This window comes from Anarhichas minor, unplaced genomic scaffold, assembly GCF_050575085.1.
Source record: "Anarhichas minor isolate MPS153535 unplaced genomic scaffold, ASM5057508v1 ptg000045l, whole genome shotgun sequence".
Taxonomy (NCBI): Eukaryota; Metazoa; Chordata; class Actinopteri; order Perciformes; family Anarhichadidae; genus Anarhichas; species Anarhichas minor.
In genome coordinates, this window is record NW_027466491.1 from 6,493,304 (window position 1) to 6,517,158 (window position 23,855).

The 23,855-nt window shown below is 41.0% G+C and overlaps 1 protein-coding gene across 1 annotated transcript in view; it reads left to right on the top strand.

The window, feature by feature from the left end:
* apaf1 (apoptotic peptidase activating factor 1) overlaps window positions 1–8,912 on the top strand; it is a 34,089-nt gene extending 25,177 nt beyond the window's left edge. The window contains exon 27 of the mRNA XM_076111441.1: window positions 7,394–8,912. Coding sequence (XP_075967556.1) covers window positions 7,394–7,540 — 147 coding nt within the window. The 3' untranslated portion in view covers window positions 7,541–8,912. The remainder of the gene's footprint in view (window positions 1–7,393) is intronic.
* Window positions 8,913–23,855: the final 14,943 nt, after the last annotated feature.

Below are 23,855 nucleotides of genomic sequence, written 5' to 3' on the forward strand. Positions count from 1 at the left end.
ACCTTAAGATCTTTTTTTTCTTACAGTAAAATGCCTGTTTACACAAGAACATATTTAAGTGGCAAAATGCAACAACACATATGTGCATTTTTATGAAGTAGTAATTCATTAGTTTAAAGTCCATCCCCTCATAGAGAAATGCTACTTTTAGACTCTCGATTTATCCCGTCAACATTTCACTTCTAACTATATGTCCACAGGCCTGTACTTCAACAACACACACTCATTCAGGCCCGAGTGGTTTAAGGTAAATCATGGCAGGCTTTTAATGTCAGATATATTGTAAAACTGCCACATTTTCCCACTGAATTGGACTCGCAGACAACAGTTCAGCTTTCATTGCTGTGTCACAGTTTTACAATATGGCTGACTTTGAGTGCCATATATATAAATATTTTATCTCCTCGTACAGGACAGACCTGCAGGAGAGTTTTGACACATGTCTGGTGCTGTAGTAAGGAAAGATGTACTGCAGTGTTGACTTTATTTTTTGTTTTATGTAAAGGTGGTAAATGCAAAATGTAGTCCATATCTATTCCCTCTCAACATGGAGACGGCTAAGCCGACGGCTAGCAGCTAACAGCGCTAACAATGCAACAACGGCGACCGTGCTGACCGAGCTAACAGTGCTAACCGGAGGGGGAACCGGAGGGGGAACCGGAGGGTACGCTTCCGCGACGATGCCGTTGGTTGTGATGGCGTTATCTAGCTAACATGCACGCGCTGCCGGACCGGCTATGTAAACAAAGCACAGAGAACTTCAGATTACAACACACAAACGTGGCGAGCAGCTTCATTCTCGGCTCAGGACGCCTTTACTCCACTACATTTTTACAGAGCAAATAGTTGTTTGCTGCTCTATTAATGCTCCGAATAGAAAACCTTTAAAGACATGAACACAGGACGCTTTAAAAATAGTCTATTGATCTACTTTATTAATAGCTGCGTCAGTTCTTGTTTCAACCAGGGAGTTGGCTGACTTTTTAGTTTTCTCTTTTTGTTGCTCTTTTAATGTTTAAGCTCTGCTTTGAAGAAAACTTCCTGGACACATTACCTGCAACAGCAATGACTGAGTTCCCTCACAGGGTTCATTAACCTTTCATCTGATCCCGCAGCTGCTTTTGCATTTGCGTAGCAACATAAAGACAACACCTCTTGGGTGTTATTGCTTCTGTATGTTGGTTTACAGGCTAGTTGCACCACTTGGCTTTTAATTTGATATTTGCACCCCCACCTCCTTCAGAATGGGTCCGTAGATGGAAATAACACAATTTGATGACTGCTGTTTCTGATGGGACGTGTATGCAAATGTTACAGGCCACCGTGTTGGTTCAGGCCGCGTTCGCACTTTTCATTTCATTCAATGCCTTTCTCCCGTCACGCTGTTTCAGAAGTAAGCACCCCGTAGTGCTGGTCCAGCGTAGCAGCAAGACCTGCCTCTAAAAATACCTGCACGCACTCATCAGATGCAAAGCAGCTCGTGAAAAGTGCATTTATCTTTTCCCTCAGAATCATTTGCTCTATTTTTCCCCATCCTTTTCTCTTTTTCTTATTCCAGAGACGCATTTAAACACGCACACGTTCCTCCTCATGCGGTCAAAATGCATCCAGATTAGATGTGTTTTTCCATGAGGTCCTCGACTTCACACACGAGAGACAAAGCAAGAGTGAAGAACTTTGAAAGCGTTGAGCTTGGAATGAATGTGCCCTGGTTTCCGTGCTCCTGTTGTCAGGCTTGGGGTATAAACACAGGCTGGTGAAATATTTATCTGTCTCTAGGAGGTAGTCGTTTCCTCTGCGTTGCTCATTAAGCCAGGGTTAATTGTCTCTCTGGCTGCAGAAGAAGGGCCTTTGTGTGCGCAAATCACACAGAGACGAAATGAGGCACAGTGGAGATGGGAGATCAGTGATGGAGGATGAGGTGGAGGGGGCTGCTGGTGGTGTGTGCTTTGTAAAATGCGTGGATGCACACACACTCATATTATACACACTATACCCTCCATCCTTCCAAACCAGCTGGTCAACTTTGTTGTTGTTGCCTTTGCGTGACATGCCGCTGTTAACTACCGCTACCATAAAAGTGTTCATAAAAGATCTGATCCACAAACAAATGTTGTATAAAAAGGAAAAGTTTTACATTTGTCTTTGGCAAGAAATACGCATGACCCCCCAGCAAGAGAGCGAATTGACATTTTTACACTTTGGTTTTTGATTAAAAGGAAGAGCTAATGTGTTAATTAGTGAGCGTTACAGGTGTTGGCAGATTTACTTGCCTTTTGACAGAGCCAGGCTAGCAGTTACCCCCTGTTTCCAGTCTTTAAGCTAAGCTAAGTTAAGCGCCTGCTGGCTCCAGCTTCATATTTACGGCACACTCGTCTTTTGATGCGTCTTGTTTTCTCTCTCTGTTTTCTTTTTATGGATCCGTCTCTTCCTCTGTGTGTGAGAGAAAGAACAATAAACAGGAGTAACAACCTCTCTAATCCAAGGATGTAAGATCTCTCTTCACTTTTAGTTTCCCTGCTCCCTACAATCCATATTCATTTCCCCCTTTTTTTTTTCTTTTTTTTATCTGTGATGAAAAAGTGTTGCCCGTGGGAATAAAGCAATGCAAGTGGCAGAAAATGTAAGGCCGCGTGTGAGAGAAAGATGCGTGGAGGATCGTCTGAGCATCAATATTTCAGTGGATAGAACCTTGGATGAATAATTCAACCTCAGTGTCACACTGTTTCCCCTCTGCAAGACTCTTGGCCTGGACACACACACACACACACAGACACTAATTCCCCCCACTTTTTCTTTCTGAAATGGAGGTGGCATTACAAAATCGCCTGAATCTACTCCAGCTGGTTCCCCCTCTTTCTTTAATCTCCTGCCTCCCTCCATTGTGTGCCTCCTGCTGGCTGTAGAGTCGTAACGATTTTCTATAAAGTGTAAAAACTGCAGCTATTCCCCCTGGACTCTGTTTCAAGCTATTTATGTAAGAGGAAGATGAATTACTTCCCTCCACCCGTCCTGAAAGACGCAACCGTGCGCCCGCTCACACCTAGAGCGCATCTCTCCGGCCCTCACAAGAACACACATGGACGGGTATTTCCGTTATGTAAGCGGGGCTGACTTTCCCTCAGGTAGCCCGAATAAGCAGACCTATTTAGCTTCAGGAGAACCAACGGCGGGCGCCTGTCGGAGCAGATTTAGTGCTCCTCCGCTGTTAGCTGAAATGAATCGGGGTCACTCGCATTCCCGGCTTCCCCAGATGTCATTTTGACCCGTGTGTGTGTGTGTGTGTGTGTGTGTGTGTGTGAGCGTGACACTGAGAGGGAGCTTATCTGAACATGCAGAAGGGCTTTATAGATAAGAGGATGACATATGTGTATGTTAACATCAATATTCTTTAAAATACAATCCTGCAAAATTGAATTGCATGGGGACACTAAATATTAGAAACACCTGTAACACAATTCAACAGCGCCACAAACCTCCAAACTATCCTTCCCGTCTGACCAATAGATGCCTTGTTACATGAAACAGCTCTGTTGTGTTACTCATGTTGCTATTTTACTGTTTTCGTTTGTCTCTTTTTTTATCTTGTTTTTGTCTGCTGGCGTTTTATATTTAAGGATCCCTTGATGATTGTTTTTTTAATGTACTTTTTTTTTTTTTTTACTGTTGCCCTTTATCTTATTATTGCCGTCGTTTTACCCTTCAATGGAATGCAGTTTTTGTTTGAATTTGATTTGATCAAACGCTCAGAAACTTAAATAGATAATTCTGTCAAAACAATCGAACATAAATTAAAGTAAATCGCTAACACTCGGTTCCACTGAAAGTCAATAAACGATATAATGATTTATTTTTCACTCCTACTCGGCATGTTTTTACCTGGAGGTGATATCAATTCAACCTTAATTATATTATTCCCTTATATTACCTGCATTCGTAAAATGAATTTTAGATCATAATCTACACATGAGTGGGTCATTTACATGCCAATGCACTCGCGTCTTTTCTCAATAAATATCTCCACTGAGTCCCATCTGTGTGTGTGTGTGTGTGTGCCTTGCATTAGTATTCACGTAGCGTGGAGCTCAACATTGTCGTAAGCCCATTTTCCGAAACCATCCTCTGAGTTAATTTCAGCAGCCTCAGCACAGGGGGGAAGCGAGAAGGATGCGCTGGATGTTCAGAAAATATTTCAGTGTGTAGCTGTTGTTATGACAGATGTGCTCTTTAATCTGAATCTGCTGCTTTGTTCAGTGCACCGTTCTGTGTTTGTATGTCTTCTATCTTTTACCTCTCTCCCCATGTGCACCTTGATTTTCTCCGCTTTTTCTCCATCTTCAACCAAAGAAATCTCACTGTTTCTTTATTCCCCCTGTCTCTTTATTTTTGTCTCCCACTCCTACATAAACATGCATCCAGTCTAGTCTCGTCACCGTCCTCTGGTGTAAATGATTCAACGTAGTGATTTTCCCCTCATAGTGAATCCAGTCTGAAGCTAACATCATTTTCACACTTTCTGTCCACACATATCCCTCCATCCCACCGTCGAGCCAACTGACACTTTCAAACATTTATTCCGCACCGGCTCTTTTTCTCCGTGCACCGCATCTCTCTGCTAATCCCCTTTTTCTATAACCAGTTGGAGTTGTGGAGTGTTTGTTCCCCCCTTTTTATTCTCTGTTTTGTCACAGGGTTTCATCTTTCGTCTGTTGCTTTTGTTTGTCCCGGGATTCGGTGTTGTTGTTCTTCGACTCTACTTGTTCTCTCCCTCGTCTGTTCGGCTGTTTATTTCTGTATTTATACATGCAGGCATCTGAGTATTATTTCTTTGTCTGTGCTGTCAGTGTTTCGGCAGCCAGCAGCCATCTTTTCCTCGCGTTCGGATGCAATTACGCTTTAACCAAGCGCCTCGTTCCCTCCTCTGATACCGGCTCTGTTTCTATCCTTCTATCAATCGCAGCTTTTATCTTCTGTTTCTTTCTTCATCTCTCCCCCTCTCTTCATCTCTGGACGAAACGATCCAGATTGAGTATATATTTAATGACCTGTACCAAACAAAGAGTATATGTTGCAGCCTTTGATGCTCTGAGTTATCAACCTTCAACAAAGACCACTTAATTTGTCCAACAAAATCATACATGGGGACATTCAGTGCTTTAAAATTGAGGCTGACTTGATGCGTTCTGTGACCTTGAAAAAAAAAATCCATGCTCACACACGAGATTATTTATTTTTCAGATCGTCAGTACTTGATGTTTAGCCTCTCTGTCGCCGTTGCTGGTGCAGCCTCTTAGCGCTCATCTTTAACCGACTCTGTGTAATAATCTGATTTAACTTGATCTTTTCACACGGAGTCGACCTAAAAATTGCATATGCCACAGGGTGAGGGATGAGCATTTCAGACGTGGATGCTCTTGGACGTCAAAACTGTCCATATGCAGTATTTTATAGTGGAGGCGCCTGGGGGGGGAAAAAGAGCTTTCAGCTACATGCAAGTAACTTTGTGCGCATTAACAGGGATTCTTCTAATTTCAAATCAGAATAGTAGACAAATAGCACAATCAGTATGTAGTGTATGTTAGCGTGTAGAGATGAAATGAAACATGCTGAAACTGCTGCCGCCACCCGTGTTCACATAAATGATCACGATGCAGTTGTTTCTCATCCTCTGTGCATCAAAGACCTCATGCTGTGAGTCCAGGTATCTTCAGAGGATGTGATTAATCGTGTTTAAGCCTGTGATTCAATCTACGTTTGTTTATTTATGAAGCATGTAGAAACAAAGAACTTAATTAGTTTGACTACATGTTCACTCTCAAGTCGAGTCACACAGATGAATCAAGGTACTGTGTACATTAACTTTACATTAAGTATGTTTCACAGCGTGCGTTGTAAAATGTTTTACTGTGGGATTCCTGGGGGAGTCTAGGGCCAGAGAGGGACGCATGTATGAGCAGAGAAACCATGAAATATTAATACCTGTGGGTCAGCAGGCCAACACAACATGTATGTAGGTTTATTGTTGGATCTGACCTGTGTAAAGATGTGGAACCAGGACTTAACTTAACTTCGACCCAGCTCATGCCCAATATTTATATTTAGTCAGCAGAAATGGGGCCAACCTCCTGCAGCAACAGAAATATGCGGGGCCATTTTTTGCGCATGCTCACACACACTCACACACTCTACAGCATTACAATCTGGGGGGAAACAAATGGAGAAAACCTAAGGCATACATTGTGTTTCGCTGCCATATCAGGGATATGCAAATGAGCTCCATTTTAATGATGTGGAAGGTTTTGCATGATTAATGGACTGCGTGTGTGCGTGTGTGTGTGTGTTAGGATTGTTCTGTAAGCTAGGCATCTGTTGCCGCCACCTTTTCTGTCCGTCCGCCTGTCTGTCGAGAGACTGAGGAGTTGGCCTGCTTTCTTTCCCACACACACACACACACAGAGAGCCACTAAAGCTTTAGAAGAAAAACAGACGACAATATTAAATTCATGTTGTCTTTTTTTAGAGGGACAATTTTGAGTTATTATGGATATTGTCAAAGTTGAATGTGTGCACGCGCACACACACACACACACACTATCACGCCAGACTAAATTGACTTGATGTGCCTTTGATGAATCATCAAAATGTCATCTTTAGACCAAGATTAAATGGAATCACTTAGGAAAACTGGTGGGGGAGATGTGTGTGTGTGTCAGTATCTGTGTGTTTGAGAGAGCCCGAGGGTGTGTTTGTGTGTGAGTTTGACTCTGGTAATAATACTATTAAATTCATCATGGTCTCCTTGGCAGCGAATATAAAGCTCTTAGTCGTTCTCTCTCTTCCTGTCTTTGTCCAGAGTTCTAATTCAGATAAATGCCACTTGTGCCTGTTACTGTGGATCAACTAGGTCATGCATTAGCAATAGTTTTTAAACATGTTTGATTTTATCATAGCCAAAAAAAAAAGAAAAAAAGATGGGTTTATAGTTGGAGCATCTTGGAAAAGCGGTGATAAGCGGTATCCAATGAGAGTGCAACAGGAAACCAGGGGGCGGGAAGAAGAGGGCAACAGTCACACATACACATGAATGTTGAGGTCATTTGCTTTCAACAAGATCTCTGCAATTTGGAAAAATCTTGGGACAAAAAGCTTCAAAACAGCGTCGTAAAGCTTCACTTGTAAAAAAAGTGACGCTACAGCCAACAGCAGGTTAGCTTAGCATAAAAAGTGGAAGCTTGTAGCGTAGCTCTGTCCAAAGGTAACATTAACCCACTAACCAGCAACACCTACAAAGCTCGCTAACTGACATCCTTCAATTTCTCTGATTATTTTTTCCAGGTGAGCAACAACACTGTTCAATAGTCTCTCTGTCTTTCTTTCTCCGTCTGTTGTCCAGTGGTGGGATGTGGAGAAAGGCGAGGCCCTGCAGACCTTCTTCACGACGGGAACGGCGCTGAAGAGGATCCACGTCTCATCCGACTTCTCCACCTTCGTCACCATCGACAGCATCGGCATCCTCTACATCCTGCAGAGGGTGGTGTGAGACGTCGCAAACACTACATCTGCGGCCTCCCAGAACCACACACTTCTCAGATACTACGTTTACATTTCTACTGCGCTACTACTTTACCAGTTACCAGTAAGACCAGCTTTCAATGAAAAACTGCACCATCGCAGCTCAAAGAGTCGATGAAGACAGTAGATACAAATGCATAGCTTTTGTAGATAAAATAGAGCAAAATCTCTCCCTATAAAAATAAGGAAAGGTGCATTAAGAAAGCAGCATGCAGCGTTTGTGACGATCAGGCCTTTGAGTCGTTAATGCCCAATAAAGAGGTTAATACCAACAGGCTAAAGATATGTGATCCTTGCATCAAATGTGAATAATAAATGTTATTTGCATATTGCATTAGGGCTGAACGTTATTGCATGTGATGTGCGCTATCAAGCACGACCGCTGATTCGTTAGAAGTCATGAATTTGACTCGTCCACGCTGTGATGTTTTTGAACTTTCATCATGTTTATGTTTGATGGTTAATCTTGTGCGTCCGGTCTGAACTTGATCGTCACTATGAACAGTTTTGGGTCTTTTATTTACCCTGCAGGCCTTAGTCTGAATGTGAATACTGGAGGTTATGTGGGTTTTGCCTTTTTCTATCCACCAGCATAGACGGAATTTATGGTGCACTTTGATAAACATTAAAAATTGATAGTGAGATTAAGTTTTAACGATGAGAAAGCCTGCAAGTCTATCTGTGCATCCGAACTGTTTGTACTTTTGAACTTAGATCAGAATGTTGCAGTATGTGATTTATAATTTATAATCTAACTTCCACTTGCTCATGTTAAAGGGCATTTTAGTGCTGTATTCAATGTGACCGGTTTTATTTTGTACCAGTTCTTTTTATCGCTCTATACCACTTTTTACACCCGTTTTTATCGATCCAACTACTGAGCCTTTCCCTGTTCTGAGCACTTTGAAGCAGGAGTTACAATCTTTAATATAAGACTTTGCTAATGTAGCTTTGTTCAGACACGCGATAAAGTATCCTTACTTTCATTTGACAATACAGATGAGTGCTTATTCTCAAGTATGTGACAGAGAGGCTAGTGTCAAACCTATTCATCGCAGTGGGGATGATGCTGGTTACTGGATACCAGGTTGAGTAGGAGTAATAAGCACACAGCATCTCTGAACAATGCTGCTGTCATTTTCACGTTGTGCTCTTCTAGATTGGTGCTTTAAAGTCTGCATAAATTTAATCAACAGATTTCCTTCCAGTGAGGAGGTCTCTGACTTACAGAATTGCTGAATATTTATGTCTGCTCAGGATTTATTGACTCTGTTATATACGGTGTGGTGTAATGCGAGTGCAATTTATAAAAGATTAAACTACACGCGCTATGATGATGAGATGTGTCTGTCTTGATTTTGTCCCCGTTCAGGAGGGATTTTATTTCTCATTTCTTATGTCTTTTTATTGACAGAGAATCTGTGAATCTATCACTCCAGACACACGAGTATGAAAAAAATGTATATTCAGTAGAGGTTGAAAATGAGCTGTCCTTTATGCAGAAAATGAAAGCCTGTTAAACTTTCTGGAATTAGTTTTTCTTCAAAACAAATACTTCTATTAGCGTCATCTTATTGTGCGTTTCTGTGTGGCCTTCCCCGCCACACGGGGGCGCTGCGGCACAAACACGGCGTAATGAACATTGTGCTCGTTCCGGCTAAAATCAAAGACGTTGCATTATTCAAATTTGTACAATGTGTAATAAATGATTGTGAAATTCTAATGAAGTTGCTCCTGATTGAATTACTTTTTTCGACATGCTATACTGACTGTTTTTGACTTTTTTCAATTAGTTACTTTATTTTTAAAGTTGCTTTTTAAGTTACTTTATTTTTTAAGTTACTTTATTTTTTAAGTTACTTTTTAAGTTACTTTATATTTTAAGTTACTTTATATTTTAAGTTACTTTTTAAGTTACTTTATTTTTTAAGTTACTTTATTTTTGAAGTTACTTTTTAAGTTACTTTATTTTTAAAAGTAAAATCAGCATGTCGAAAAAAGTCAAAAACGGTCAGTATAGTTTTTGACTTTTCGACATGCTCTACTATGACGTTTATAACTGCAGCAACTCCCTTCATCAACACCACGATGGACTCCAGCGGGATTATGCCTTATCTGACCTCAGCATCATCAGCCCTCGATTGCCTTCCTTCAGGATGGAGTCCAATCGTCAAAGACGTTGCATTATTCAAATTTGTACAATGTGTAATAAATGATTGTGAAATTTTTTTAAGTTACTTTATTTTTGAAGTGGCGCGCTAGATGAAAACCAAGGCGGAGGAAGCGGGCTAAAGACTTGTCCAAGTTCTTGGAAAAATGCAAGTCTGTAGGAAAATACAAGTTGCAAATGAAAAAAAAACAGCAGCTACAGCAAGAATACCGAAGAAGAAGAAACAATCAACTCACCTGTGAGCGCTCCCTCTCATAACTGCAGGGCCTAATTAATTAGATTTCACATTTGATTTCCACATTGACGTGTAGTATCGGGGCTTATGAAGATCAAACCCACCCTTTGCAGAAACAACAACAACGACCATGTTAGAAAACCCAACTAACCTTGTACCGAGATCTTTCCCTGGGTAATATATGGCTGTCTTGATCTCGCCTCCTGTTTTTCATCTTGGGCACCAGCTCTGAATACTCGTGGATAAATCTGTCCTTTTTTATATAGATTTAGATTACTGACGAGCTCCAGCACACAACAAGAGGCCTTGTTATCTGGCCAGAAACAGGACGCCCATTACCTTCTTATCCTCTGACAGTAAACTTGAAACCATTTGTCTCTGGGTCTTTAGACGTTCTGGGCGCCGCGGAGCATCGTGGCTGCCAGTCAGATTTGGGAAGTGGTCCAATCGCGGCGCAAGACTTGGAGCAGCCATATGACATTCTAATGCAATGTCGCCAGCTGTCAGTTAGCCTTCAGTGCTTTCTATTTATATACTCTTAATTTAGCGGGTGATGTAAAGGCGGCCAGTCTTTCTGCTGCACAAACCTATACATCGGGGGTCGTGTACATCCTCAGTGACGTCTCAGCTCGATATTTCCCGCGATTTTTCATGGTTTCAACAGAGGAAAGAAATCATCGCGCCAAATTTTAGGTGGTGTCTTTCGTAGGTGGTGTATTTGGATGAATGCTGCGTGAAACACAAATGATTTTAGAGGAGGATTTAGTCGTGTTCCAGCCACTACGATGACTCACACTTGCATTAGTGCAAAGAAAGCTCAGCTGTCTGATTTTAGCATCCAGTTAGCCATGGCGCTACGTGAGGAAAGAACAAGCAGCTTGCTGATCTCATCTTTTTCTCTCGCAACCACAACTGTGTGGACTGCTTTGCCAAGATTATCAGTGTGATTTAAACATGTCTTATACTTTATATTCTTTTAAAAACATCTTGTGGCTTTTTAAAAGGGGGGGGGAAACTAGCAAATGTTGATTTCCATGACTTGTTTCCTCTTCTTTTAGTGCATCTCCGTCAACGCATGCATTTACACACCCTGCGGTCTCCGCGGGGAATGGTGTGAACTTCTTAAAGACCGGTTGAGGTGTGCGCTAACCTCATTAATTCTGCTCGCTCCTGCTTAATTAATCTTTGTCTGCCGCTGAAGTAATTACAGCTATCTGGCTGTCTGTGTGTGTCTACACACTGCTGACATCACCTTCCCCTCTCGGTTGCAGCTGGGCCAGGGTTTCCCCTCCTGCAGGTTCTGATGTCTGTCACACCGATGGTGACTGGGAGCCAAAGGGAGACGAGGCTTTGTCCTTTCAGCTCCTGAATATTGTCGGCCTTGTTAAAGAAATATTAAAGAAGTAAGTCTGCTGCTGCACTCTTCTTTTAACAATCCATTTAAAGTGTAAAGTTCAGAGGCCTACTAGCCTGATCAGCCTGATTTAACAGCAGTATCGGTTTATAGGTGTGCAGGCTAATGCGACTTTAAACCGCCCTAGTTTCCCAGTGAGAGGTCTGCAGTCGCACGTGGACTCCCAGGAGGTTTGAAACGGTTCAAAAAGAACTTAGCAGCAGACGGGAAGCCGGAGGGAAGCGCAGACTTATTTTGTTTTTATTTTCTCTGCTCCCCTCTCTTTCCTCTCATTAATTTTTCACTGCTTGCTGTTTTCTCAAGCTTGTGGCTCTGCGAAGTGCAGTCGTGCAAGCAGATTTTCTGGTGGCCAGCCAACAATACCGACACTTTGAAAAGGTGGAGGGGGATGGGAAGCTTAGATATGATCACACGTGTACGGCATCAGGAGAGAGAGAGAGGCGTTAGCTTGTGCTTGTAACTGTAATGTGTGGCAGCGATCGAGTCAATGTCTGTGATGTAATACGGCTTCCTACAAATAACAATTGCTTTCTTAATAAATTGGTCGGCTGGTTTTACTCCATGTTTTCCCAAAAATCCCACCAAAACACAATTTAAATCCGTCTTTTGACACTTTTCCAACTGTCGGCTGCACTCAAGCCTATTCGTTCCTACTTTAAAATGTATATTATGTAGGTTAACTAATTAACTAATTAGTACGTCAGTTACTCTCCTGATTAATTGATTTCTTGTTTTGTCTGTGAAATTGTCAGTTAATAGCGTTATAACTTCCTGTGACTGTGACTCTCTACCTGGTACCTGCCTGGTGACACCTGCCAACAATAGCAGCTACACTGATTACAGAGCTCCCTCAGCAGTCAGCCCTAAAACACAACTCAACACACACACAAGTGTCGACCGTCTGCTCTCTGGCACCCTTGAGTATTGGGTCGCCACATTATCATTCCCCCGTGTCTTTTGACCCTGTTTTGCTGTTACATCCTCACCCCATGTGGATCTGTGTGTGTGTGTGTGTGTGTGTGTGTGTGTGTGTGTGTGTGTGTGTGTGTGTGTGTGTTCTCCTGACCTTGGCCAAACATTGGTTCCTGTTTCTGTCAGCTGTTGGCTCAGCTGCGCACCACCTTTATTGCTTTCCCTCACGGAGCCAGAGGGCTGAGAGCCAGAAGTCGTTCCCCGTTGGGCCGCTTCCCATTTCTCCTTCGCCGCTTCACCTTCCCTCACCCATCGGCCCAGATGGTTTGGGACCGATTTTTAGGAAGCACAGCCATGGCTACGTAAACACAGAGCAGGACGGAGAAGTGTCAAAAGAGATTTAGACTGTAGTTTATTGCTGGTCAGGACGGGAGGTAGAGGATTGAAATGGAATGGGGCCCAGGAAGAGCAGATGCTGTGGTCACCTGTGTCTCACCTCGTCTAGTAGCTCACCCAGCCGGACCAGCAGCACACTGACACACCACGGGAGGGAGGGAGGAGGGGGAGATGGGTTACCCCTTCTTCATCCGTCCAGCTGGAAGGCATGAATGAATGAAAGAATGAAAGAGAGTCTACAGTAAAGTACAAAAGACATGTCTGCTGTGAAAACAGACCTCATAACACTATTGACCTCTTTAATAACTTTATATTAAGTGCTTCACTACGCTCATTTACATCTTATCTTCTCATTTAAATGTGTGCTGTCAGTCCCATTAAAGCCTGCAGTTTGCCGTGAGGTGTTATATAAGCGGCAGTAAGTAGAAATGTATCCAGAAGAAGAAAAAAAGGCCCATTGTCTTGCTCAAGGGCACTTCAACCAGCCTGTTGATGACGTGTTTGCATATGCTGGCTGCTTACAAAACCGTTTCTCTAAACCACTTGGCCACCCTGCAATCACACATTATACAACATGGCTTTCTGAGGCAGACAATCAAAGCGTCTTGCTTGACAACTCATTTGTCCCCATCGTATCGCTGCTGCCTCCTCACTCACACACTCTCTGTCACTCACCCATGTGTTTCAGCTCAGACGTGTGCAAGAGTTACGACGCTGGGACCGTCCAAACCTTCACAGCGGCAGCTTTTAGGATGCAAGGTGCTGCTCTCGACAGATAAACCCCACACACACACACACACACACACACACACACACACACACACGACTCCAGACAGCTTAATGCTTCAATCTGGTTTTGTGAACAAGATTCGTGACTGGAGGGAAAGTGCAGGCCAGCATAAGTTCAGCATCAGTTTTAAAAGCCTCTTAAGGCTGAGTGGAGTAACGATGAGTTTTATCTCCCCAGCGTTATGGCTGCGGATATGCATATTGTGTACTGATCAAATTTTAAAGTCCCAAGATGCAACTCCTCTTGGGGAGGGCTGAATACAACTGCACTTAAATATAAACCTGAGCTCTCTAACGTCTCCATCATAAACGTATTACATAAAGGGCTTTTGTTGGGCGGATGAAAACATTGTGCATCTAAAAGCAGATGATCTTTAAGTCTCCAGAGGCCTCAGTCGTTATCAGAACAATGTGAAAGGATGAGCAGGTGGTGGGTTCCATCGAGTCTTTTGAAACACACAACACATATGTTTATATGTACCACAGCCTGAGCTACTCATTAAGATAATATAGCTAGTGAACTTATTCTAATGTATAACAATATCACCCTCTCCAAATATAAAATCTTCTTGCTGTTCATTTTTTTTTTTTTTTTCCAATAATTGTAAGTGCCAGAAATGAATATTTCCAAAGATTTAGGCCAATTCATTTGCCAATTATCTCTCAAATAATCATTTGGTTTAAAATGCCAAAAATATTAATTTCACACACCATTTCCTAAATCCTAAAGGTAACATCTTCAGATGTAGTGTTTGTCCAACCAACACTCCAAAACACTAATATAATCAGTTTATAATAGTATGAAAAAATAGAAAAATACCCAAATCCTCACATCATCGTGGGACGTTTCATTCTAATTATTTGGAAAGCTAGAATCAATAGAGCCCAGCTTCTGTTCACGGTGCCATGAGGGACTCGTATCGGAGTGACTCCACTGACTGTGGGCCCAATGGCAGCTCTCACGATCATTTCTTACGGATGGAGGAACACGCTCGGCTTTAAACTCAAATACCATTCTAGCTTGGATGTTGAAGGTGAAACACTTGAATCCCTTTTAAAGCAAATTTTCCAAATTTTCAATGGACCTTGTTGTGTCTCTTGGTGGTGTTGTAGAGCAGAGTCCTGTTGGTTTGTTCTACAGCTTTGGGGGAGCTGCTGTTTGAGGTGGTTTTGTCATCTTAAAGAGGCTCTGCACCTCACAACGCGACACAGCGTCATGTTTTCATCAAGTGTCGGTGCTGCTTTTGTCCTCGGCGTCTAGTCGGCTATATTTATTGAGTGACCTTTTGCAGGATTCGTTGTTGCATATGCGCTTACACCCGTGAGTGGAAGTTATTTTCGACTTTTGTGTATAATCACTCACATCAAAGGCTCATACGATACCAGAGTTTCGATGCCCTATTTTGAGGATCAGCATCCACAAAAAAACCCTCTTTAATTTAATTCAAGAGGCAAAGTTGGCTAAACTAGAGCTGCATTATTAGAAAATAACTTGAAAATGAAAAGGCAATTATTTTGATGATCAATTACTTTTAAAACATTTGCTGGTTACAGCTGTTATTAATGTGAGAATTTGCTGCTCTTCTTGTTCTTGCGTTGTAGTTTGTGGACTGTTGGTTAAGTAAAACAAGCCATTTTAATGATGTCGCTTTGGGGCTTTGTCTGAGGAGACGAACACACTGTCTTTGAAAAATGCCCATCACAATATCCTAGAGCAGGTTTGATGTTTTACAGACCAAAAGATAATGAAAATAATTGCTCTTTGCAGCCCGCGTCTCAACACAAGCAACAAAATCTGTGTCCCGAAAAAATCATATGTAGCCTTAACAAAATCAAGAATCTGAGACATGTTGACCCTTTTTAATACCAATACATTTATTCTGAGCCACATTAAGGAAATAAAAACCATCACTCTGAAAATAATTAGACTAGCATGAATGAGAACCATCAAAATGTATACGACACACCTTAATAAATCACTTTATACAACTAAATCAGTCTACTGGTCCTTAAGATTGTCTCCATCTTTCAGTGTGACCGAGCAAGTTTTTAAACCCACGGAAGCCTTTATTGTATTTACTCGTGCCAGCTCTCTTGCAGCATTAAATGTTGGTTGTCCCAAACAATTAGTGTTGCTGCCACTGAGCTGAAATGAAGGCAGACAGATCTGGAGCCGAGTCACTGGAGCTGGCTGACGAGCTGTGTGGGCTCGTGGTCTGTTTAGCCTCCGGAAGCTTCTGTGTGTGTGTGTTCGTGCACTTTATCTGCTTATCTTTCAGCAACATGCGCACATGAACTAGATGTCATGCTGATTGAGAACATTTCTGTTTTACTCCTATCATGACATTTTGCTTAATCGTCCTCTCTGCCTATTCAAGCAAAGTTGCCCAAGAAGGATGTTCATTAAATAGAGCGATTAAACGAGTTTGTATACTACTAACCACTGTGTAGCATTACAATCACTGCACAGCTCATTTATCGGCTGGCTAGTTAGCTTACTAATCCCATCATGCTAACATTGCGCCGGGTCCCAGCTAGCCGCTGCTAGGTGGCTGTAGACCAGGGGTGTCCAAACTTTTTTCAAAGAGGGCCAGATTTGATAATGTGAAAATGCCCAAGGGTCAACAGTCCCTGCTGACATTATTTTAAACAATACAAGTAGCCTATACATACATTGTTATTTAATCATTTTATTTTCAATGACAGCAAATAGCAATGTAACCAAATGTAAGCAGCTATAATCACTATTTTAAAGTGATTAGTGACTCGTCTAAAACATTTTAAAAAGGAATAACTTCAATAGAATCATTCTATACACTGTAGCTTCTTTACATTCTACATTCTATTAGAATGTAAAGAAGCTACATTGTAGCTTCTTTACATTCTACATTCTACATTCTATTAGAATGTAAAGAAGCTACAGTGTTGCCTTTTCTTTTCTTTTCTTCCCACAAGAACGTAATTTTGTCAGGTTGATAAAAAAATGTCACTTTACTTCCTGACATTGTTATTTTACCACAGGGGTGTCAGATAACACAAAGAACAAGCAATCTAAAAGCTAATTACATAGAAACCGATCAATATTCTCACCTCAAGACAATCTTAAATATGACTTAGTGAGGGTAATGAAAAGTTGTCTCACATTTAAGTTCAACACACATGAAACAGGCTAACGAAAAAAACTCGGTCTTCTTCTCGGGGCAATTATGTTTTCTGCTATTTTCATAACACAGTCTTTGATAAACTCACCTTCCGTAAAAGGTTTGTCATGTTTAGCAATTACCATGGCCACTTGGTAGCTTACTTTGATGATGTTTTCATGTGAAAAGGACCGCTGCTGTGTGGCCAAGTTATCTTGGAGTTGCTTCACTTTTCTAGCTCGGTCGCTCTGATAGCTTGTTGTAGCATTAGCATGTTTGGTGTCGTAGTGTCTCTTTACATCATATTCCTTAAACAAGGCAACAGTCTCATGACTAATTAGGCAGACACAGTTGTTTCGGTTTTCGGTGAAAACAATATTGCGATCTCCACCTCTCCTGGAAGCGGCGGCCCTCATTATCGACTTTCCTTCTTTTTTACTTGCCGTAACATGACAGTTCAAGGGTCAGAGCCAATTTCAAACAGCCAGACAGTTACAGAGTGGTGCTGCCACCATGAGGTAAAAAGAGGAATTGCATGTTGAATTTGTATGATTTATTCATTCCGTTTTGACTGTGCTGGCGGGCCATAAATAATGCATTTTAAGACAGAAGGTGCGGGCCATATAAAATCTGACCTCGGGCCGTGATTGGCCCGCGGGCCGGACTTTGGACATGCCTGCTGTAGACAGTAGTTGCTACAGCCGTGTCAGTCCGTCACCGGAGTCGGCGCCCGCTCTCCTCCTGGCAAAGAAGTGTGCCAGCGGCGGGAAGTGAGGCGGGTGGGCTGCGGGTTTTAACTCTTGTCTCATTTGCAGTTTGATAAACAGTTAATCAATCACATTTAGCGCCCCGTGTCATGTCGTTATTTTCCACGCTACTGTAGCTAGCTGTCATTAGCTCTGGTTGTTGTGCTTGGCGACGAAGCTTTTGTTATACACAAGTGGCCATTTTGCAACATTATTCAGTGGTTGGCTCAGACCTGTGGGGGGAAGGTACAGTTTAATTTGGAGAGAAACAACATAATAAACAAGATTATCTGCTCTATTGCAGTTAAAGTGTTTTCTTTATTAAAAAAAACATTTTTTAGTGCAGCTTGATCCTCCATTCCTCTTCCCTTGGTATTAACACTCATGTTTTTCTTAATTCTTCATTGCGTAGACGATGAGCTTGTCATTTTTTTTTGCAATGCTGATTCTTGTGTTCTGGAAAGGTGACATAAGCAGCTTTATGTGACTGCACGGCTTCGCCGCCGTCATGTCGGTTTGACTGCTGGGAGACGGCTCGCTATGAGCGCGCAGCGTCGTCTCAGCTTTAGGTGTTTTGGGAGCAGACATCAAACTTAGCTCAGATACGCCGGCCAAGACGTTAGCCGAGAGCCCGTCAGCTCCTATCACAGACATGCCAGTTGTAGTTTTTTTTTATGTTCTTCAGGGTCGATCAACGTGCAGCTCTCCCACACACTTTAACGTCACAAGAAATTGTTCCGCTTTGCGTTCAGCTACACAAAATTTTGGAAATTGTGGTTATGCTAAATACTTCTCTGAGCCTTATGCTGTGCTGTCAAATCTCATTTGTAGCACTTAACCTACGTGCTTATCCTCTGCCCATTTGGCACTCTAACGAGGCCCAAGCAAACAAATGAATACAAATGTTGTTTGATGCTGGCTTTCTATACAAACGTGCACATTCAGTGAATACAAACTTGACGCACATCTGAGGTTATTTTGAATCAATGTAGGCCAAGAGCGTTGGTTGAATTGTTAACCCTCAAGTCATGTAGCTGTGATCAGTTGTAGTCCAGGGAGAGAGGGACCGGGAGGTTGTTGGTCAGGTTGCTGTCCAGTAAACCTCGATAGAACAAAGACTATTTTTGTTTTGGCGTCCCTCTGGTGTGTAGCGAAACAGGAAGTACAGTACATGCAAAAATGGCCATACCCTGCGCCGTATACGTTTCATCAGGGCCCGATAGAAAAGATGAACGGAAATGGTTCTAGACAGGACAGAGATGAGGCAAGTGGCATTAAGGACAAATAGAGTATTATATAAGCGAAGGGGCACAGAGTGAATAGTTTGTGCACAACACAATACAGGACGTGGGCAGCAAAATGCCACCCAGAACCCTTTGAATATTTAAGAATGTGATGATGTAGTGTTGTATAAACCTTTCCTATGTGCTTTGTGATATTCCTAAACAGGTGAGGGACGCCGGACCACGAGAGGCCGAACGAGCTAATCTGAACCTAGAGGACTGGATCCTGGTGAAAGACTTCTGAAGGAAAGGGTGGAAAAGACTGTTCCAGGTGCTCCTGACGACAGCCAGAATCTACAGAAAGAGCAACACTGATTCACCCATGGATACACCCCCTGTAAGAAAGCTCCAGAACCAAAGAAGGAGCCACCACAAGACAGCAGCACTTGAGACACTGCCACACCTGGAGAAGAAAAGTCATCGTTGCTGCACAGCTAGCCAGAGCATCGGTCCGTGATCCTTCAGTGGATGCAGCACAAAGAGACATGACATTAACAGCTCTACTTCAAGATGGGACGTATACGATTAAGGGTTGACACCGGCTGTTTGTAAACCAGAAAATAAAACTGAAAAGAGACGTCTCTTGTGAGTCTGTTACAGAATTTCCACTAAAAATAGTATGTCATAAAAAACATGAGGTTGTGGTATGTCAGTAAAACGTCTGTTGGAAAAGTCATCATAGTGTAGTATTTAAAAGGGATTATATTCAAAGTTTATTGTGTAAAGAAAAAAACAGTGACACAAAGCCATAATATAGCATGTCGAAAACAGTCATATAAAAGTCATTCAATCAGGAGACTTCATTAGAATTTCACAATAATTTATTACACATTGTACAAATTTGAATAATGCAACGTCTTTGACGATTGGACTCCATCCTGAAGGAAGGCAATCGAGGGCTGATGATGCTGAGGTCAGATAAGGCATAATCCCGCTGGAGTCCAGCCACTGGTCGTGGTGTTGATGAAGGGAGTTGCTGCAGTTATAAACGTCATAGTAGAGCATGTCGAAAAGTCAAAAACTATACTGACCGTTTTTGACTTTTTTCGACATGCTGATTTTACTTTTAAAAATAAAGTAACTTAAAAAGTAACTTAAAAAATAAAGTAACTTAAAAAGTAACTTAAAAAATAAAGTAACTTAAAAAGTAACTTAAAAAATAAAGTAACTTAAAAAATAAAGTAACTTAAAAAGTAACTTTAAAAATAAAGTAACTTTAAAAGTAACTTAAAATATAAAGTAACTTAAAAAGTAACTTTAAAAATAAAGTAACTTTAAAAGTAACTTTAAAAATAAAGTAACTTATAAAGTAACTTTACAAATAAAGTAACTTAAAAAGTAACTTAAAAAATAAAGTAACTTAAAAAGTAACTTAAAAAATAAAGTAACTTAAAAAGTTACTTTAAAAATAAAGTAACTTTAAAAGTAACTTAAAATATAAAGTAACTTCAAAAGTAACTTTAAAAATAAAGTAACTTTAAAAGTAACTTTAAAAATAAAGTAACTTAAAAAGTAACTTTAAAAATAAAGTCACTTCAAAAGTAACTTTAAAAATAAAGTAACTTAAAAAGTAACTTTACAAATAAAGTAACTTAAAAAGTAACTTAAAAAATAAAGTAACTTAAAAAGTAACTTAAAATATAAAGTAACTCAAAAAGTAACTTTAAAAATAAAGTAACTTTAAAAGTAACTTAAAAAATAAAGTTACTTTAAAAGTAACTTTAAAAATAAAGTAACTTTAAAAGTAACTTTAAAAATAAAGTAACTTCAAAAGTAACTTTAAAAATAAAGTAACTTAAAAAGTAACTTTAAAAATAAAGTAACTTAAAAAGTAACTTTAAAAATAAAGTAACTTAAAAAGTAACTTCAAAAATAAAGTAACTTAAAAAGTTACTTTAAAAATAAAGTAACTTAAAAAGTAACTTCAAAAATAAAGTAACTTAAAAAGTTACTTCAAAAATAAAGTAACTTAAAAATTAACTTAATAAATAAAGTTACTTAAAAAGTAACTTAGAAAATAAAGTAACTTAAAAAGCAACTTAAAAAATAAAGTAACTAATTGAAAAAAGTCAAAAACAGTCTCAGTATAGCATGTCGAAAAAAGTCATTCAATCAGGAGCAACTTCATTAGAATTTCACAATCATTTATTACACATTGTACAAATTTGAATAATGCAACGTCTTTGACGATTGGACTCCATCCTGAAGGAAGGCAATCGAGGGCTGATGATGCTGAGGTCAGATAAGGCATAATCCCGCTGGAGTCCAGCCACTGGTCGTGGTGTTGATGAAGGGAGTTGCTGCAGTTATAAACGTCATAGTAGAGCATGTCGAAAAAAGTCATAATATAGCGTGTCGAAATAAGTCAAAAACGGTCATAGTATAGCATGTCAAAAAAAGTCAAGCAATGTAACTACTTGACAACAATGTTTATGTTATCGATAGCACCCAGCACAGTAAACGAAAACTCTTATCAACTTTCCTTCATCACCCATGAAAACAGAGGCAGCAACACTTTCCAGGTTTGTTTGTTTGAGTGTTACTTTTGGAGGACAGTACAGAGATAAAGCGAGTCAGTTCCATGTGGGACAATATCAGTACATTATGGTAATCTGGGTGCTGTTGCACCACATCTGCGAGGTGCAAAATAAAGTGATCTCTGTTCTGCCAGTCTTATGTAAAATGGCTTCTCCATGCCTCTCCTCCATTTATTCCTTGGCCTTGTTTGTGAATTAGAAACATTTAAATGTGGATTGTGTGTGCAGGGTAAACAGCGAGGGTTTGTATCTAAATGTGATCACAGACATGCATTTTACCCCCAGTGGGTGTCAGTTCTCTGGTTGAAGCTGTCCCCATTGAATGAATACCAGACAATATTGTGATTGTTACGTGAGCAGTTTTTACATAGTTGTCTCATTTAGCCGGTAGCCGTGGGCAGTGCACACCATCTGGAAGTTTGGCCCTCTCCCACAGTCTGACACAGACGGTGAAACAAAGCATGTACTCTTCCTGTCTTACACTTCACTGCAGAAATCTAACACATTGGTGTCTGTTAATCCACCATCTTGCCGTACATTATCAGCAGTATGCTTTTAACAATGCAAATAAATCTGCAGTTGCTTCTCCTGGTGTGCCTGTCATCCTTCCATAGCCCTCTCAGTGCTCATTTAAGTCCTTTGCCTCAATCTCAGCCAGCAGTAGGAATAAAATCGAGCTGTTGGAGCTTTGGGAAGCCTCCTATATACAGCAGCCACTGCACCACTCTCCACTCCTGGTCTAATCTTCCAGAAATGATGTCTCGAATTACCTCCCACTCCCAACCCGCAGTGGTCTGCTGTTTCTTTACAAACGATAAACATTTTGTCATTTTTCAACAGAATGCACCAAATTGCAGATTGGCAGTAAATCTTCAGCAAACCAATGTGCCGCAGCCGTGGCCCTTTCTCCTCCAACCTCAGAAAATAGCCCAATAGTCGCTGCTACCGGCTGCAGATTGTAACTGTAGATTGTGAAGCTTTTTTTATTCAGTGGTTTTATAGCGGCAAACGCTTGTTCAGCCTTTTCAGGGGCTCACTGTAAATGTCAGTCCAATGAAGTTAATAGACACTCAGCCATAGGTGTTCATCTTTACTTCCACACATTTATTTTATTTTTTTATTCAGCTTTTATAAGGCTCGGTAAAAGATGTTGTGTAAAAGAACTACCAGTGGTGTGAATCTTTCAATAAGTCCAGGGATGTAGAGGAGAGTAAAATCTTTATGCAGTTCATATTTGTGGAACATACTGCAGTTAACTTATATCGTCAGAGCCAGCATGAACCTTTAGCATTTATCTCAAATCTGCTTATCAAATTCCTATTATCAAATCTTTAGGTTTAGCATTTGCAACTTATGTTGTACACAACTAAAACATTCAGATTGAATCGGCAGACACACTATAGATTTTAGATGCAGCCTAATTAATATTCACAACCTGTAGCTGCGACATGAATAGGAGATGAGCGGCAGAGGATATGAAGTTATGATAAAATATGTATCGGACACATTAAGGCCGCTTTTATGATCTGCTGCCAGTGATGTTCGCCATTTTTTACCAGCGCCGCCTGAAATATGCCTGCTAACATTACCTCATTGTGTCATTTTTAATAACTTAATAATTATTATAAATGTACATGGTTTGCTGCAGCAGCTGAATGATACAAACAGCCCTTGCTGACCCGACAGACACTTACCTTTGCCACTGTAGATGCTTTCAAAGTTGTAACAGTTAACTGTGCTGGGTTTTGTTTTCTGGCTGCAAGTTCTGTCAGTCAAATCCAAGCGGGCCATGTGGTGAGAACAGCCAGAGGGGCTCCAGATCCCAAACCCTGCCAGGCTCTTTGTGTTTGTCTAGTTAAACCCCTCATTGCTGAGCTTTGTAGGAAAGAGATGTGATGGAAGCTGCAGCTAAGATGCAAAGTGTGGGTCCAGGGTGGTAACTTAGTTTGATAAATATCATGCAGTGTGTCATTTATCATCACCACATGTATCAATGTGTGGGTCGGGTTGTCTGGAGGCCAGTGGAGGGAGTTCATTGAGTTGATGACCTGGTGCAGACGTCGATGTACTCCTGATGCTGTCTGAATTGTGATGTCTAGCAGGACTAAGTCACGGACTGGACTTGCTGCATCGTGTTGAAGAGGTTTTTTTTACGAATGATCTGATCATCACTGTTAAGCAGTTCTTTAGCAGTCCTAATCCCTTTTATTGATTTTGGACGAAACAGCTCCAGCTCCAACTGATGACCAGATGACAGGGAGAGCTGCTTCACTATCAGATGTACTTATACTTGTGTCTGTGATCAGTGGATTCGGACACTTTTCTGAGAGAAATGTGTACATTAGGGAGAGAGAACATAGGCGTAAGAAACAACCTTCCTAAAACAGAGTGGAAGTGGGATGGAGACTCCAATTCTCTGCCACTTACAATACAATTTCAAGGTCTTTTCTCCAGCGGGTTCACAACAATTTACACTTCAATTTGTGTGACACTAATGACTTCCACAACCTCAAGGTGTGAATCACCCACATGGGTTTAATGTGAGGGGAGAAAGCACATCCCCAAATGGCAGAAATAACTTCAACTGAGGGAGTGGGAGCGAAATCTGAAATCCATATCCTACGGATTTATTCACTCAGCTGAATGCCACGAAACAATCTG